Source organism: Babylonia areolata, chromosome 2 (assembly GCF_041734735.1).
Source record: "Babylonia areolata isolate BAREFJ2019XMU chromosome 2, ASM4173473v1, whole genome shotgun sequence".
NCBI lineage: Eukaryota > Metazoa > Mollusca > Gastropoda > Neogastropoda > Buccinidae > Babylonia > Babylonia areolata.
This window is the reverse complement of record NC_134877.1, coordinates 51,133,737-51,151,781: the sequence shown is the minus strand read 5'-3', so window position 1 is coordinate 51,151,781 and position 18,045 is coordinate 51,133,737. Positions and strand designations below refer to the sequence as shown.

At 42.4% G+C, this 18,045-nt stretch overlaps 1 protein-coding gene across 9 annotated transcripts in view; it reads right to left on the bottom strand.

Annotated features, from left to right (window-relative positions):
- The window catches only part of LOC143274602 (cilia- and flagella-associated protein 46-like), a 110,939-nt gene that overhangs the window by 34,177 nt on the left and 58,717 nt on the right, over positions 1-18,045 (bottom strand). For all 9 annotated transcript variants that reach the window (XM_076578471.1, XM_076578496.1, XM_076578483.1 and 6 more), the window contains 14 exons: positions 17,817-17,942; positions 17,399-17,494; positions 16,564-16,632; positions 15,734-15,882; positions 13,294-13,392; positions 11,832-11,982; positions 10,842-10,940; positions 9,705-9,758; positions 8,083-8,190; positions 7,570-7,668; positions 6,106-6,212; positions 5,143-5,233; positions 3,938-4,081; positions 1,128-1,208 (listed from right to left, as the gene is read on the bottom strand). In XM_076578471.1, the coding sequence (XP_076434586.1) occupies positions 1,128-1,208; positions 3,938-4,081; positions 5,143-5,233; positions 6,106-6,212; positions 7,570-7,668; positions 8,083-8,190; positions 9,705-9,758; positions 10,842-10,940; positions 11,832-11,982; positions 13,294-13,392; positions 15,734-15,882; positions 16,564-16,632; positions 17,399-17,494; positions 17,817-17,942 (1,473 nt within the window). The remainder of the gene's footprint in view (positions 1-1,127; positions 1,209-3,937; positions 4,082-5,142; positions 5,234-6,105; positions 6,213-7,569; positions 7,669-8,082; positions 8,191-9,704; positions 9,759-10,841; positions 10,941-11,831; positions 11,983-13,293; positions 13,393-15,733; positions 15,883-16,563; positions 16,633-17,398; positions 17,495-17,816; positions 17,943-18,045) is intronic.

Below are 18,045 nucleotides of genomic sequence, written 5' to 3'. Positions count from 1 at the left end.
ACTCTGAGTAGGAGTAGGCCACGGGCCGAAAAACCCACCTCCACTGGGATTCGAACCCGCATCCTCCCAGCCATTAGTCCGTGCTGCTAACCACTTTGCCACATTGGCTGGTTAATGATAATGTTGATAGTGATAAATGATAATAATGATCATCATCATAAATGATAATTATAAATGACAATAATTATAACAAATGATAATAACAGTCACAGAGGTTTATTCATGATGATGATGATAACAGTAGTGATAATAATGATAATAATGAAAATGATGAAAAAAATTATACCAATAAAAATGTTAATAATGATCATGATAAATGATAATGATGTAAAAATTATAACAATGTTAACAAAAAGAATAAGAAGCAGTAGAACAAAAATAATCATGATGATGATGATAAGAAGAACAACAACAACAATATTAATAATAAATAACGATGACAATAATAATAATGATAATAATAAATGGTAATAATGATAAAAATGATAACAAAAAGAATATGAAGAAGAAGTAGAACAATAATAATCATAAGAAGAATACTAATAATGATAATAATGATATAAATATTTGATAATGATGACCATCATATGCAATTATACAGCTCTGATCACAATCAATAATAAATGTACTATGAATAAGACAAAGGAATATAATTTCTTTAAAAGTTGTGATACAAACTTGCTAAAAATACTTCTTTAAAAATAGTGCAACAGACTGACAGGTAGAAACAACGATATACCAAAGAAACCAAAGTAAAGCTTTAAATATGCTAAGAAAAACATCTCAAATAATGAAACAGATGCAAATGAATTTTTTTTTTTTTTTAAGTATGAGAAGTTTTTATGGCATAATATACACAATGGTGGACACAGAACTATTGTTGGCATCCTAGTGGAAAGGGTGTCAGAAGTCTGACTTGTACAAGACAGACATAAGAAAACTGAAACAACACTGAACATTTCAAAGTGCTCAGCTTATTCCTAACCTCTCCCCCGCACCCCCTAGCCCCCACAACCCCTCATCCCCTCCACTTCACAGAGCGTTTGAGTGAGGGGGTGAGAGCTTGACACGTGTAATTCACAAACCATACACACAGGGATGAGGGATGACACACCATGAGCACTCACCTCATGCAGGATGGTCAGCGTCTGCACGTCAAAGAACGTCTGCTCTGCCAACGACTCTGCCTCTCCCAACACTCCCAGCGCCTGCAACACCAGCCAGTCCGTCAGTCAGTGAGTGAACATTGTTCAACACCAATACTAAAACCCTGCCTCATAAAATCAATAGCTCTCCAAATCAGTAGCCCTCCTTTTGATCTGGCAATTTTGATAAGGCCTGTAAATTCTTTCTGATCTGGCGATTTTGATAAGGCCTGTAAATTCTTTCTGATCTGGGGATTTTGATAAGGCCTGTAAATTCTTTCTGATCTGGGGATGTTGTTAGTGCCTGTAAATTCAGACAGTTTTGGAAAGGCCTACAATAGTTTCTATTGTGCAGTCTTTAAAAAAACAACATTTTGTTGGATTGTTTTTGCTTTTTTCATGTTTGGTGTATTTTTTTGTTTTGCCTTTTTTTTGGCTGATTAAAAACACCTGTGGTTTCTGTGGGTGTTTTTTTTTTTTAAATTTCTTAACAATACATAGTTCTTTTCTCTCTTGTCTCTTGAGTGTGAATCAAAGATGAACAGTTAAACAATACACACTGCCCTGAACCCTCCACCCCTTGTCCCCAGACCCCTTTAACCTCCCTGCCAAAACAAGAACATACTGATACAAAACCACGTGTCCATGCACATATCTTAACACCAAAATGGTCAATCATATATATAAGCAAATCTGACTATTCCAACTGGAAGCAGACAGAAATAGACAAAAACGTTTTACTCCAGCATTCCCCATCCACGCTGCGTAGCTCTACCCACCTGAGTGTGGTGCCTTGCACTGGAACTGAATGAACCCCCCTCCCTCTCCCTCTCTCTTTCTGCTTATCTCCCCTCTCCTTATCTTCTCTCCCCTCCTTATCTTCTCTTTTCTCTTCTCCTCTCCCTTAACCAGTCTCTGATTTAGAAAAAAAAAAAAAAAAAAAAGAAGAAGATAAGAAAAAAAGAAATCTAAGGAAGTCTCTAAAGCTTATTTACATGTGTGGGAATGAATGATGTGTTCGCGCTTTAATCTGTCTCTGCACAAGATCCAGCACTAAATAAATACTTTTTGGTTGTTCTCCGCACAAGATTTGAGCACTAAATAAATACTTTTGGTTTTAAACAGCACTGTATTTGAAAATAAAATGTCACAACACAAATATAATGAGTTGCTGGACGATTACAACAAGAAAGTCAGATATCCAGTCCTGTCTTAATGTACATATATATATTTATACATAGACACACAAATACTAAATATGTGATAAATGTCTCTGCAGGTAGAGATTTAAATGTTATACCATGTATTGTAAAGAAAAGGAAAGTAAGAACAATACAACTTTCATTATTATCACTATGTGTTGTGGTGGCCTAGCGGTAACGCATCCGCCTAGGAAGTGAGAGAATTTGAGCGCATGGGATCAAATCAAACTCTCCAGTATTTTCTCCCCTTCCGCTAGACCTAGAGTGGTGCTGATGACACCCCTCCGCTAGACCTAGAGTGGTGCTGATGACACCTCTCCGCTAGACCTTAAGTGGTGCTGGTGACACCCCTCCACTAGACCTTAAGTGGTGCTGCTGACACCCCTCTGCTAGACCTTAAGTGGTGCTAGTGACACCCCTCCGCTAGACCTTAAGTGGTGCTGGTGACATCCCTCCGCTAGACCTTAAGTGGTGCTGGTGACACCCCTCTGCTAGACCTAGAGTGGTGCTGGTGACACCCCTCCGCTAGACCTTAAGTGGTGCTGGTGACACCCCTCCGCTAGATCTTAAGTGGTGCTGGTGACACCCCTCCGCTAGACCTAGAGTGGTGCTGGTGACACCCCTCCGCTAGACCTTAAGTGGTGCTGGTGACACCCCTCCGCCAGACCTTAAGTGGTGCTGGTGACACCTCTCCACTAGACCTTGTGGTGCTGGTGACACCCCTCCACTAGACCTTGTGGTGCTGGTGACACCCCTCCGCTAGACCTTAAGTGGTGCTGGTGACACCCCTCCACTAGACCTTAAGTGGTGCTGGTGACACCCCTCCGCTAGACCTTAAGTGGTGCTGGTGACACCCCTCCGCTAGACCTTAAGTGGTGCTGGTGACACCCCTCCGCTAGACCTAGAGTGGTGCTGGTGACACCCCTCCGCTAGACCTAGAGTGGTGCTGGTGACACCCCTCCGCTAGACCTTAAGTGGTGCTGGTGACACCCCTCCGCTAGTCCTGACACCCCTCCGCTAGACCTAGAGTGGTGCTGCTGACACCCCTCCACTAGACCTTAAGTGGTGCTGCTGACACCCCTCCGCTAGACCTTAAGTGGTGCTGCTGACACCCCTCCGCTAGACCTTAAGTGGTGCTGGTGACACCCCTCCGCTAGACCTAGAGTGGTGCTGCTGACACCCCTCCGCTAGACCTTGAGTGGTGCTGCTGACACCCCTCCACTAGACCTTGAGTGGTGCTGTTGACACCCGTCACTCTGGCAAGATGATAAACTGAGGTCCTGTGTGTAACATGCACTTACCACACGTAAAAGAACCCACAGCAACAAAAGGGTGGTCCCTTGCAAAACTGTGTAGAAAAAAAAAAATCACTTTGATAAGAAAACGAATACACTTGCAGGCTGAAAAAAAAAAAAAAAGGATGGTGCTGCACTGAAGCAGTCATCCTCCTTGGGCAGATCAGCCCGAATTTCACACAAAGAAATCTGTTGTGACAAAGAGCAACAGAAAAGAATACAATAGAATACAATACAAGGCAATGCAATACAAAAAAAAAAAAAACAACAACAAAAAAACCAATACAAAACAAACCTCCAGATAGTAGGCGTGCTGGATGTTGGTTTCTGTGGCAGCCCTGGCCAGTTCAGTCAGGTGTTTGGCGTGTTTCAGCACCAGAGGAACGGCCTCACGCCGGTGACCCAACCGCACCAACGTCTCTGCAGCACTGTCCACTTTCTGCACAGACACACACACACACACACACACTAAACAACTTTTGTTATTCCTATCAGCCTGTGATGATAAGTGTGTATATGTGTGTGTGTGTGTGTGTGTGTGTGTGTGTGTGTGTGAGTGTGTGTGTGTGTGTGTGTGTGTGTGTGTGTGTGTGTGTGTGTGTGTGTGTGTTTGTGTGTGTGTGTGTGTGTGTGTGTGTGTGTGTGTGTGTGTGTGTGTGTGTGTGCATGTGCATGCATCCGTGTGTGCGTGTGCAGGGCATGTTTCTTCTTCTTCTTTTTTTTTTTTTTTGGAGAGTGATTGTTCATATTTGCAATCTGGAAGGTCTTGGTGTATACAGATGCATCTTGTGTATCGTCATGTGCTGTTATATCCACTACTGAAAATGTATTGTTCTAAGTGAGGTGCTTAGAGCCAATCATATGGGAAGTTTGCACAATACAACTCTATATTATTATTGTTGTTGTTGTTGTTACCATTATTATGATTATTAGCATCGTTATTATCATCAAACATCAAAAGTACGGCAAGTGAATATTATTGCTTATCTACTATACCTTTGAACTGAATAAAACAAGTTTAAAGATTAAAAGAAAATGTTAAAAGAGGTCAGCTTTGAAAGATCCTGAGCACCGTTCTTTCAGGCTTGGCTGTGATTTAAAACAGGAAAGAAAAATGTTCTGAATCTTTTTAACACATTCATACAAACCATGTTGACATGGAAGATAGATTTCTCTTGATATTACAAACAACAACAAGAAGTGTTCCCAAGAAATGTAGAAACATTACAATGTGGTCCTGACTTCTAGTGAAAAGTCATCCACTTTCACTTTTCAAAATCAGTTTTAACAATGAAGGGGAAACTTTCACATGCATACACATCCACACAACACACCCACACAACCCCCCACCACCACACACACACCCACACACAACACCCCCCACCACACACACAACACCCCCCACCACACACACAACACCCCCCCCCCTCACCACCATACACACACAACCCCCCCCCGCCCCCCCCCACACACACACAAACAGAGAACATGACCACAAACCTCGCAGACAGTCAGTACAGCCCTCATGACTTTGGGAAGATTGATGTCACTGTGGTGTTCCAGTACACTGTCCATTTGAATTTCTGCCAGTCTGAGCCCGAAAAAGATTCAACACTGATATCACCACACCAGTTTTGCACTAAAACCATCGCCATATAATGTGTGTAAATGTCCATCAAAGCAATCATCAATTCATCAATAGGGACTTATTTTCAGACTCGGAACAGCAACACAAAACAGCATCAAACTGTGGCTGGTTTAAAAAAAAAAAGTAAATGAAAAATCTTTGAAAAGTTTAAACATATCACATTCTGTTCTTGTTAATATTTTCCTACAGCTACATCTAATTCATTTTTCCTTCAGGATTTTTTTTTTTTATAAGATTAAATGTATGGACATACATATTTACAAGAAAGGACAACTCACGTCAAATGCTCATTCCAGTTATTACAACAAAGCCACTTAAAACTATGTGCTGCGTACAGGTCTTTCCAAAGTTTTCAGATATCTACATCTGAATTATTTTGCCTTAGACACTATTTTTGTTGAAGAGGAGACATGCTGACATACACACTGTAAAAAGTTACAATATTCATCAAATGCAAGAAAAATCCTGTTCACCTCACATCAACACAAAAGCATTTGAACCAAACTACTAAAGACGACATCATTCTAGTGCACAATATTGTCACAAAGTCTACTATGTTCTACTGATTTATAAACCGGGCTAATCATACCACTTGTTATACATCATACCTTATTGTGCACATGGGACCTCAGTTTATCGTCTCATCTGAGTGACTAGACACTCAGTTTGATTTTCAAAAAAACTTGGGAGAAAGGGCAAATCTAACCCAGACCTTCATAGACTGTACTGGCAGATAAGCATCTTAACCATTCTATCACCTTCCTCCAATGCCAGATTAAAAAAACAACAACCAGATTTCAGACCATGGCACTAACCTGGACTCCAGCATGGTCATGATGAAGCCGATGGTGGCCGCCCTGTTGGGTCGGTCGTTGCAGATCTGCTGGAACTCATTCAGTGCATGCACCAGCACTCGCTTGGCCTGCAGACACACACAGGGCACAGATCTACCTTCAGGGGCAGTATTCCCTTGTTGTGGGATAAACACTGTACTGTGTTGTATTGAAATCAATGTGTTGTAATGCTTTTTCATAACAGCACATTTCTCTGAATGACATTCAAGCTGGAGAGGCTCTATCGTCCCCAGTCATTGATCTCCCAACGAACATCCTGTCATTCAACCCTCTTTTCAGACATGCATGGTTTCTCCATAAACCTTTCACCAGTAAACTCCCAAGGGGCCTGTATCAATCTGTTTTTTTACGGGTCACAGACTGTCCTGTCCAGAGTTTAGAGTTCCCATCATACAGTGATCAAAAACATTCTCACTCTAAGTCACCAAATAGCCTTGAAAGACGCAAGTTTCATTCTGAGACAACTAAATGTCAACATGTGTGCAGTTTTCAATAAAAGCATTTAAAGTTCCACAAAAAGAGCCAGCATATCATTACTGTTCCCATCTTTTTTTTCTTCTTCTTTTTCTCAGTTCCATGAGCAAAACACATGCTCAAGGAGATTCATATCCAAGCTTTAAAATCCTAGCAGATGAAACAGATAAGATAATTCCAATCTCAGCCACTACAGCCAACATGCTTTATTTCCCCTACATTCCCCTATTTCCTCTCACTTCAAATGATGCACTGTTTTGACTTCATGTGAGCACGTTATCACTTCTGATATAGCGAGCAGGGTGCCACTCTTCTTGAAATTAGTGCTTCAATTTGAATTGAAAACCTCGTCAGTGGACTCACTCACACTTTAATCCAATTCACTGACTGGTTTTAAGTTTAATCATCTGATTCACTAAAGACTAAATATTGCTCTGATACCCAATGCATTTGATTAATGTTACAGATGATCACATCATTTTCAAGTGAGAAATATTGAAGCATTACTTAAATGAAAGTGTGTAGTCACTGGGAATGCTGATTTTTTTTTTTTTTTTTTACCTTCTGCATTCATTATCAGCTGTTTCTCTTGTTCAGTTAACAACTTCCCCTTTATAAAGCCCATTTGGTAATGTTCTTTTATTGTGTTCATATTCATTTCAAACAGTCAGCTTTTATTCAATCATCCATCCATCCACTTTCCTCCAACTCACCATACAACGCCCTGCCCTGTCCTTCTCACCTACATTTTTTTTTTATATTTACATTCAAACGATAGCAATCAAATGTAAAGGATCAATGGTAATCTGTGGTCAATATCAGGGTTATCCAGAACCACCAGTCCATATACTACTTACTTTAAATAGATGTCTGCAATCACTAGCATGTGTGACACCACATCAGACAGAACTCCTCTCCTGTGAAATGAGAGCCAAGAAGCCATACACTTACTGAACGCTTACTGCGGCGATTGCTGTTGTCACAGAGGGCTGCGTTGACTAGCAACAGGGTTGTCTCATACCAGAACATTTCATCACCCTCATGGATTTCCTGGAAACATACACATGTTACACATATCATGATATATATGCTCTGTGTGTGTGTGTGTGTGTGTGTGTGTGTGTGTGAATTGTCTTCAATCATTTGTCATAAAACCCAAAACAATTAAAAGACGCAATTAAAGAAAAGAAATGGTCATCTGAGATGTGTGTGTGTGTGTGTGTGTGTGTGTGTGTGAAGAGAGAGAGAGAGGGAGTGACATAGGGAGTGAGAGTGAGTGTATGTGTACGTGTGTGAGTGTGCGTATGTGTGTGAGTATGAGCATAAATACATCTACAGTCATGAAACCCAACAGGATTTAAAAGACACAACAACAAAAGAACAAAAATAATGGTCATCTGAGACGCGTGCCTGTGTGCGTGCGTGAGAGCCCAACCTAGCTGTGCTGGCCTGGAGGAGCAGTACCTGTGCTTTCTGGCAGAAGTTGATGGCCTGGCCATACTGGGCCTCCTCATAGGACAGCCTGGCCAGCAGCAGCATGATGCGGGCATGAAGGCCGTTGTCTGCGAAAGCCTGCAATCATCACACACATACATGAAAAAACCAAAAAAACTTGGCAAAATCAAACTACTCCTCAGCTGCACACACACACACACACACACACACACACACACACACAAATAAATATCCAACAATAACAGAGTTCTGCTCGTCAGTTACTGTCTTCTAAAGCTTGAATATAACAGTAACACAAAAAATACATATGTGTTTATCCAATCACAAACTAGAGGTCTACTTCTCAGTTATTGTCTGCCAAACATACACAAACATAGATACTCAACCAATGACAAACTAGAGTCCATCTCCTCAAATAATGTCACACGAAATAAATGCTTAACAATGACAAACTAGAATTCTGTTCCTTAGCTAATGTCTTGGAAAAAACAACAACAAAAAACAGAGCTTAACAATGCCAGGAGGAAGAGTTCTAATCTTGCAGTTATGACAACTAGTTCAGGACCTGTGTACTGAGATTAAAAAAAAAAACAACAAAAAAACAACAACTGCTGATCTGTTTGCATACATGACTGATTTTGCTTTTCTGTGTGAAACTGTAGCAATGGACACACATTTTCATAGCATTATCCAGTTTTCTTGAATGTGCAAATATTCTGATACAAGGCATGCAAGATGGCTCCTGATTCAGTTAATCAAAGCAAAACTAAAAAAACAACAAAAAAAAAACACTTTATGTATAAAAAAGAAAGAAAGAAAGAAACTTATGGTAGCCTAACCCATCGTAGCCTCTTGTTACTGCAAAACTTTCACCATCCCTTCACAACTGCCTTGAAGTAAATGAATGTTGTAAGTTGCATGCACAAGCAAGAATTCAGTAGTGGATATTGCACACAGCAGACTGGATGCTCATCTCAAACATTTTTTTGTGGGACGTCTTGAAACCAGCAGAATCGATGATCGTTCAAAGGAATCTATTCTTTCACAAAAACAGGTCACATCCTTTTTTCCTTTTTTTTTCTTTTTCTTTTGTTCTTTTTATTGTTTTGTTTTGAAACATTTCAGACTGAAACTATCTAGGATTGTTCACAAAAGACTGGTCACATCCAACTTTTTTGGGGGGGTTGGGGGCGGGGGGAACATTGCAGACTGAAACCACTGAGGATCATTCAAAGGAATCTATCTTTATACAAAGACATCAGATTTATCCCCCCCCCCCTCCCCCATCCCCGCCCCCACACCCCAATACATCAAGCAGCACCTGCAACATGTGACACAATGTGCAACATTCATTTTATCCACAGGAAGTCTTGAGAAGAAACCAAAAACTCACCACAGTAACAACCAGTGACAGACTACATATAAAAGTGGTGGTGTTTCTTTCTGAACTCTGTTACAGGTAACTGCTTTCACTGTTACACTTTTGTGTGCATGTGCAGGTTGTGAAATTTTTTTTTTACTGAAAAAACAGGTGTGAGGAGCTAAGAGAAAAATTGCAAGGCTTGAACAAAATGATCAATGACAAAATATCAATTTCATCATCAACACATTTAAATGTGACACTCTTTTACCTTTGCAGCAATGAAAGCTTCATTGAGAAACTCTCTGGCCCTTTGCAGGTAACCCTGAAACATTGAACAACAGTGTTAATTTACTGACACGTCATGTATGAGCAAAATTATGTGTGTGCGTGTACACACACACATGCACACACACACACTCAAAAGATATATAAAAACAAACAAAAACAAACAAAAATCAAAAGTGGAATGTTCAAGTTTATTTTGATAATAGAATAAAATCAAAAGTCTCTCTGTGTCTCTCTCTGTCTGTCTACAAAAAATATCATAGACACCCATCTCTGTTTCAACTTTTCTTGCTTACATATGTCATCAACAAAGGAAACCAATGTGAAACAATTCACTATTTACCTGTATAAAGCATTAAAAAAAAAATTGCAGTTTGATATTAGTTTATTGCTATTTGGTGTTCACTGATAAATTTAAAGTTAATCATTTCCTTTTGTACACTGCCTTGAAAAATGTGACAACTTGTTGAACTGTAATGTGTGTTCACTTCATCCCCTTCATAAGAGGCCGTGGTCTTCACTGGATAGAAAATGTCTGTGTCCATGAGTGGCTGTGTGCCTGTCTCTGTCTCTCTTTGTGTCTCATAGACCCTTACAGTGGCAATAAAGTGTCAAGGTGTCTCTCTGTATCTCTGTTAGTCTGTCTCTGTCTCTCTGACTCACAAAGCCTTACAGGTAATGACAACAAAGAATCAAAGTGTTTCTCTCTGCCTTCGTCTGTCTGTTTGTCTCTGTCTCACAGACCTTTACAGGTAGTAACAATGAAGTCTTAAAGTATCTCTGTGTCTGTCCCTCTTTCTCTCTCTTTCTGTCTCCCTCTCTGTCACAGGCCCTTACAGGTAATGACAATTAAGTGCCACAGTGTCTCCCTGTGTCTGTCCCTGTTTCTTTCTCTCTATGATTTCACTCTCTATCTGTGTGCACTCGAGGCATTGCATACAAGTCACATTGTGAAAACCAATGTGTATGCGTGACTTGAGCACTCCACAGTAAACGATGAAGACCAATGCATATGTGCGACTGTAGCATGCTACTACTGTATACCCCCTTCAAAGAAGCCACGGCCAACATGAGTGAAACCATTCCAGTCGCAGTCTGTGTCTGTGTGTCATCAACCTACCAGCCTGATGAGGACCTCAGCGATGTCGGTCCACACCACACGGAGACTGACGGCCCCCAGGGTGATGCCAATGTGGCCCACTGTCCTCTCCTCCTCGCCCTGCACACCATGGGGCAAGGGTCATCCCCATTCGCCTGTTTCCCTTTTGCCTATCACTCACCTGGTGCTGATCCCCCTTCACCTCTTCCTAGTTTGCCTTTGTACTCAGCTGCTGCTGTTGTGTGTGTGTGTGTGTGTGTGTGTGTGTGTATGTGTGTGTGTGTGTTTGTATGTATGTGTGTGTGTGTGTGGTGTGTGTGTGTGTGTGTGTGGTGTGTGTGTGTGTGTGTGTGGGGTGTGTGTGTGTGTGTATGTGTATATGTGTGTGTGTGTGTGTGTGTGTGTGTGGTGTATGTGTGTGTGTGTGTGTGTGTGTGGTGTGTGTGTGTGTGTGTGTGTGGTGTGTGTTGTGTGTGTGTGTGTGTGTGTGTGTGTGTGTGTGTGTGTGTGTGTTAGAGATAAAGAGAGACAGAGAGAGCGGCTGAATAGAAGAAACAGGAACAGCATGAAGGCAAAACAGGAAAAAACATCAAACTCTCAAGAGGCCACTGAGAGTGACAACATGATCAAAGACTAGTGAAACAGGAACAGGTGAATCAGACCTGATCCATGGCAAGTACACACAGCTTCACCACCTCTCCTTGCTAACCTATCATACAAAAAAATCAAATTCAATCACCAGTGTATGCCAGCCAAATTCCCCACCTCATTCATGCATAACCTTATGCTGATGTGGGCATGCATTTTTGAGCATGAGCATGCACAAGCACTTAAATCTATATGCATATTGTATTTGTGTTTGCATGTGTTTTTCAATTCATGTTTGTTCTTTTCATGTACTATCCCCCCACCCCTTCCACCAACCAACATTCCTTAAGACCCTGCTCATAAAAGTTAACATAAAAGTTTCATACATTTTCATTTCAAAGTCTCAAGCCTGGAGTTCATCACCTTGGTGGCCTTGTTGGCAAGCTGTGTGGAGGACGACTTGCCCCGTGAGGCAGACTCTGCGGTCATGCGGGCCAGCGTCTCTTTGATACGCATCTCCTCACGGGCCACCTGCACCTGCTTCTCCTTCCACTGGGCGATCTCCTGCCGAGACCTGCAACCAGTGCCCTGTGCCCTTCACTTTGATCACACATTAAAGGTTAGGAGGTGTCCCAAAGCCTTTCATGGCCATCAGGGCAGTGGATTCAAACCCACTGTGTCTAATGCTCGGCATGGGAAAGCAGGAGCCCAATCCTCTCCTTCCGCTGCTTTAACCTTCCCCGACCAAAGTCAGGAACCCGTTCACACCTGGGTTGAGTGAAGAAAATCACAGCCTTCCCCCCCAAGGACACAACAGCAGGCCAAAGCAGGACCTCGAACCCTGGTCACTGGTGAACACCAGATCAGAAGTCCAACACCTAACCAATTCTGCCACAGCACCTCCTTGAGACACATGGCAATGACTAAAATTATGAAAATAAACTGTGAAGACAAGAAAGAACAAGGACCAGTCAGTCAGTGGTGAAGTGGTTAGCATCACTGACAACTGAGAACACTTGGGTTTGAACCCCATCACATGTGTTGTAGTTTTTCTTTTCTTTTTCAGTTTTTTTTGTTTTTTTGTTTTTTGTTTTTTGCCTGTGGACAGCTCCTAGTCTGAGCTGATTGTTCTAAGGGCTCAAATGGGAAGTCTGGGACACACAGTTGAAGATCATCGACTTCACTGATGTGTCTTTGGATATGTCTATCAAATTTTCTGACCATCACTGCATGTGTCTGTATCTCTCAGCCTGGTTGCCATGGGGATAAATTATGTGAGTACAGCCTTGTGAAGTAGTCCAAAACCTAAATGGACCCTCACAGAGCATCTTACTTCCATCATCATCACAATACAGAAAGCAAAATGCCCAAAATTCTGGCACACACACACACACACACACACAAAACAACAACCGAGGAGAATAAAAAAGAGAAGAAGAAAAAATAAATAAAGACAAGACTGAATCTTCATTTTCATTTGTGTAACAAATGCTCTCACAAATTACCATTCTGTGGACAATTCTGAACAAAGTTTTACAAACTCCAAAATTTCTTTTCTTAGAAATAACAGAATAAAATAAGCAGAGAATGTTTTAAGAATTTTGCCCAATATACAGAGAAGAAAAGAAGCACTTTAATCATTTTACAGAGTCAAAAATCACAGAACCATTTAAAGACACAAGTTTATTTAATTCTCTGACTGCACAAACTCATAATTTCAAAAAAGTAATTATAGATGTATCAAAATCAAATGAAAATATGTCCAAAAACCACAATTCCACAGAAACTTTTATTCTCAGTTACACATGACTCAAACCAACTTTTCAAGCATATATGGCTTAAATGTTTTTATTTCCAGTTTGCTCCGGAGGAAAGCTGAACTTACATGGCCTGATCTTCTTCACGGATGCGCACAGGTCCAACAATGCCTTCATGGAACTCTGTGCCCAGCTTCAGGTCAAGCTCCTGACAGACCTCCAGTGCTCTGGAAACACCACCAGCATGGCCATGCTCACTGTCAGCAACACTCATCATTATCTGTAATGCTGATGAGGAAATGTATCTGCATGATCATAATCATTATGAGCAATACTGACATTGAAATGTATCTGCATGATCATATTTGTTGTAATATTCACATGGAAATGTCATCAGAATGATTATGTTCATTATCAGTAATACTGACATGAAAATGTATCTGCACGATCATATTTGTTGTAATATTCACATGCAAATGTCATCAGAATGATTATTTTCATTATCAGTAATACTGACAAGGAAATGTATCTGCATGATCACATTCATTGTAAGTGTTACTGACATGGGAATGCCATCAGCATGATCATGTTCATCATCAGTATCAGTGCTCAACATCTGTATGCCATCACCCCCGTCTATCCCAACACTCCCTGCCCCACACACACTCTATCCAAACCCTCCCTGCCCCCACACACTCTATCCAAACACTCCCTGCCCCACTCACTCTATCCAAACACTCCCTGTCGCACTCACACTCTATCCTATTCCTCCCTGCCCCCAACACACTCTATTCAAACCCTCCCTTCCCCCACTCACTCTACCCAAACACTCCCTGCCCCACTCACTCTATCCAAACACTCCCTGTCGCACTCACACTCTATCCTATTCCTTCCTGCCCCCCACACACTCTATCCAAACACTCCCTTCCCCACTCACTCTCTATCCAAACCCTCCCTTCCCCCACTCACTCTATCCAAACACTCCCTGCCCCACTCACACTCTATCCAAACACTCCCTTCCCCACTCACACTCTATCCTATTCCTCCCTGCCCCACTCACACTCTATCCAAACCCTCCCTTCCCCCACTCACACTACCCAAACACTCCCTGCCCCACTCACTCTATCCAAACACTCCCTGTCCCACTCACACTCTATCCTATTCCTTCCTGCCCCCCACACACTCTATCCAAACCCTCCCTTCCCCCACTCACTCTATCCAAACCCTCCCTGCCCCACTCACACTCTATCCAAACCCTCCCTTCCCCACTCACACTCTATCCAAACCCTCCCTTCCCCACTCACACTCTATCCAAACCCTCCCTTCCCCACTCACACTCTATCCTAACACTCCCTTCCCCACTCACACTCTATCCCAAACCTCCCTTCCCCCACTCACTCTATCCAAACACTCCCTGCCCCACTCACACTCTATCCTGTTCCTTCCTGCCCCACTCACACTCTATCCAAACTCTCCCTGTCCCCCACACACTCTATCCAAAACCTCCCTTCCCCCACTCACTCTATCCAAACACTCCCTGCCCCACTCACACTCTATCCAAACACTCCCTGCCCCACTCACTCTATCCAAACTCTCCCTGCCCCACTCACACTCTATCCAAACCCTCCCTGTCCCACTCACTCTATCCAAACACTCACTCTATCCAAACTCTCCCTGCCCCACTCACACTCTATCCAAACACTCCCTGCCCCACTCACTCTATCCTAACACTCCCTGCCCCACTCACACTCTATCCAAACCCTCCCTGCCCCACTCACACTCTATCCAAACCCTCCCTGTCCCACTCACACTCTATCCTATTCCTTCCTGCCCCACTCACACTCTATCCAAACACTCCCTGCCCCACTCACTCTATCCAAACATTCCCTGTCCCACTCACACTCTGTCCTATTCCTCCCTGCCCCACTCACACTCTATCCAAACCCTCCCTTCCCCCACTCACTCTACACAAACACTCCCTGCCCCACTCACTCTATCCAAACACTCCCTGTCCCACTCACACTATCCTATTCCTTCCTGCCCCCCACACACTCTATCCAAACCCTCCCTTCCCCCACTCACTCTATCCAAACCCTCCCTGCCCCACTCACACTCTATCCAAACCCTCCCTTCCCCACTCACACTCTATCCAAACCCTCCCTTCCCCCACTCACTCTATCCAAACCCTCCCTGCCCCACTCACACTCTATCCAAACACTCCCTGCCCCACGCACACTATCCAAACCCTCCCTGCCCCACTCACACTCTATCCTAACACTCCCTGCCAACATCACCAACCATCCCCAGCCAGAAAAGAAAGAAAAAAAGAAAAACAGAAAATCATGACTAAAACCACCTCAAGTGCAACTAAAATAAAAACAATAGAAAAAAGAAAAAAAAAATTGACCTTCTTGATATGACACACAGGACAAGGAAAAAGTGGTGCTTACATGGCCTGTAAGTAATGGAACGAAATCAGCTGTCTCACTCAAGACCGAAAAGACCTTAAAAAATTTAGTTGGCGCCTTATGCTCCAGCCAGAGCAAAGTGGATTTAGTGAGTACGTACCTGAGGTGGACCAGGATGTGGAGGGAGTGGTTCTTCAGCAGGGAGCGGGACAGGACGTCCTGTAAGGCCAACACGGGCAGTGTCAGGTGGCTGTAGCCCACCTGCTTCAGCTGGCTCGTCAGGCTGTCCAGGTAGAACAGCGTCAGCATCTGACACAAACACCCACAGACAACGTGTGGAAACACCCTCCCCAAAACCTCTTTTTCTTTTCATTCTTCTCTTCTTCCTTTGCTCTCTGCTCTCCCCTCCCTTTCCCTTCTCATCTTCTTTTTCTTTCTTTCTGTGTACATCTCTGTAGAGTAAGAAGGGACTGACAGATGGTTATTGTTGTTTATAGGAAATTTTCTTCCTAAAATTACGTTTAAGTAACATGCTTACCATGGCCCACTAGTGCAGACTCCGGCAGGGGTCTGACATTCCTGTCCTGTGCAAACTACTATCCGCCTATGCGGAGAAAATGAAAGTAGCTACGGCCGATAACCTCCCGGAAGTAGGTAAAGTATAAGATATTTCGTTATCTTTCTCCGGTCAATAAAGTGCTGCATATCGTTTGTCGGTTTCACTGATTTTTTTGTTGTTTGTTTTTGTTTAATTTTGTTTGCTTTGTTTTGTTTTAAACTGTTTTTCTGATTTCTTTTTTTTTCTTCTTACCTTGATGTTAGTGTATGTATGTCATCATTCCTTTCTTCTTCTTTTGTCCACCTGCTACCAGTTCTATCACTGAGGTGTTGTGGGAAGATAAAGTTGTCAATGTTGGCTCTATATGTATTTTTCTATGCAATTAAAAAACCAACCCCCACCAAAAAGTGATGCTGAGCATGAATACTCACGGGTTTGGGTATAGTGCCTTCGTTGAGCCCTGTCTTTTTCATGAAGTCACTCTGGAATGCCTCTACAGCCTGTGTGGGAACAACAAAGCAAAGAAACCTTCATGAAGACAAAACCAAGGAGAGAACAGCAAAAGAGATGAAAGGTTGATATCTGTGCAACTCCAGTATAGTCTGTGTGATAATGTGTGTGTGTGTGTGTGTGTGTGTGTGTGTGTGTGTGTGTTTATTTGTTGTATATTGTGTGTGTATGCGTGTGGCTCTGTGTATGGAGGTGTGTCTGCTTCTGTGTGTGTAACAGGTGTTATGTGAATATGTGTATATTCAAATGCATGCATGCATGCTTGCATACATGTGTGTCTATGAGTATATGTGCATGCGTGTATATGTGTATGTGTCAACCTCAGCTTAATGTCCACTCAAAACATAACATACAATGGAAGAACAGGCAAAAAAAAAAAAAATCCTTATACAGAGAGAAAAAATGAACATAGCAGCTCCTCGGAAAACGGAGTATGGCTGCCTACATGGTGGGGTAAAAACGGTCATACACGTAAAAGCCCACTGGTGTACATGCGAGCGAACGTGGGAGTTGCAGCCCACGAACAAAGATGAAGAGAAGAAGAACATAGCAGCACTGCAATTTTTTAAATTTTTTAATAATGACAAATAACTATAATAATAACCCAATGTCAATCATAATTTAACCACGCTTGAAAAATGAGTATGCCTTTTACTAGGATTTTTCTTCTTTAAAAAAAAAAAAAAAAAAAAAAAATGCAGGTTGTATGCTTCATACACAGGGGCAGTTTACAGACTGAAAAGTGGATGCAGATACCTCATCGGGGGCGTCATAGACCGCCCAGTCCTCCAACAGGTCTGGCACAGCATCCAGTGGTCCCTTCCGCTTTGGCTTTTCCTTCACCGGGGTAGTCTGAAACAGTCCATCAACCACGACATGTTTACTTGTGTTGTTCACAGCCCTTGATGAAAGCACTGTGTATGTCTTCTTCTTGTCAATGTCCAGGTGTGTGAAGGCGTCACTTGTATATGTGTGTGCATGTGCATGTGTGTGTGTGTGTGTGTGTGTGTGTGTGTGTGTGTGTGTGTGTGTACACCGTAGTATGTAAAATCAAGCACATACACCACTACATGAAAAAAGGGAAAGAACACAGAATATATAATCAGTATGTATAAACCACGGATAAACCACAGTGGAAAATATAACACCAGTATCGCGCCAGAGGAACACTTACATCTTTTTCCTTTCCTGTCCCTTTCCCCTTGCCTGATGCCTTTCCTTTGTGTGCCGTTTCTGCCTGGGCTGCCTGCTGGCTCTTGGCCATTTCCTTCATTGCTGGGCCTGCCTCTGCCATCAACACCTGAAAAACAAGTAGACATGTCATATATAAATATATATATATATATGTGTGTGGAGTTACACTGTAGTGACAAGCTCTCTCACAGGAAGAACTGTGTGATGAA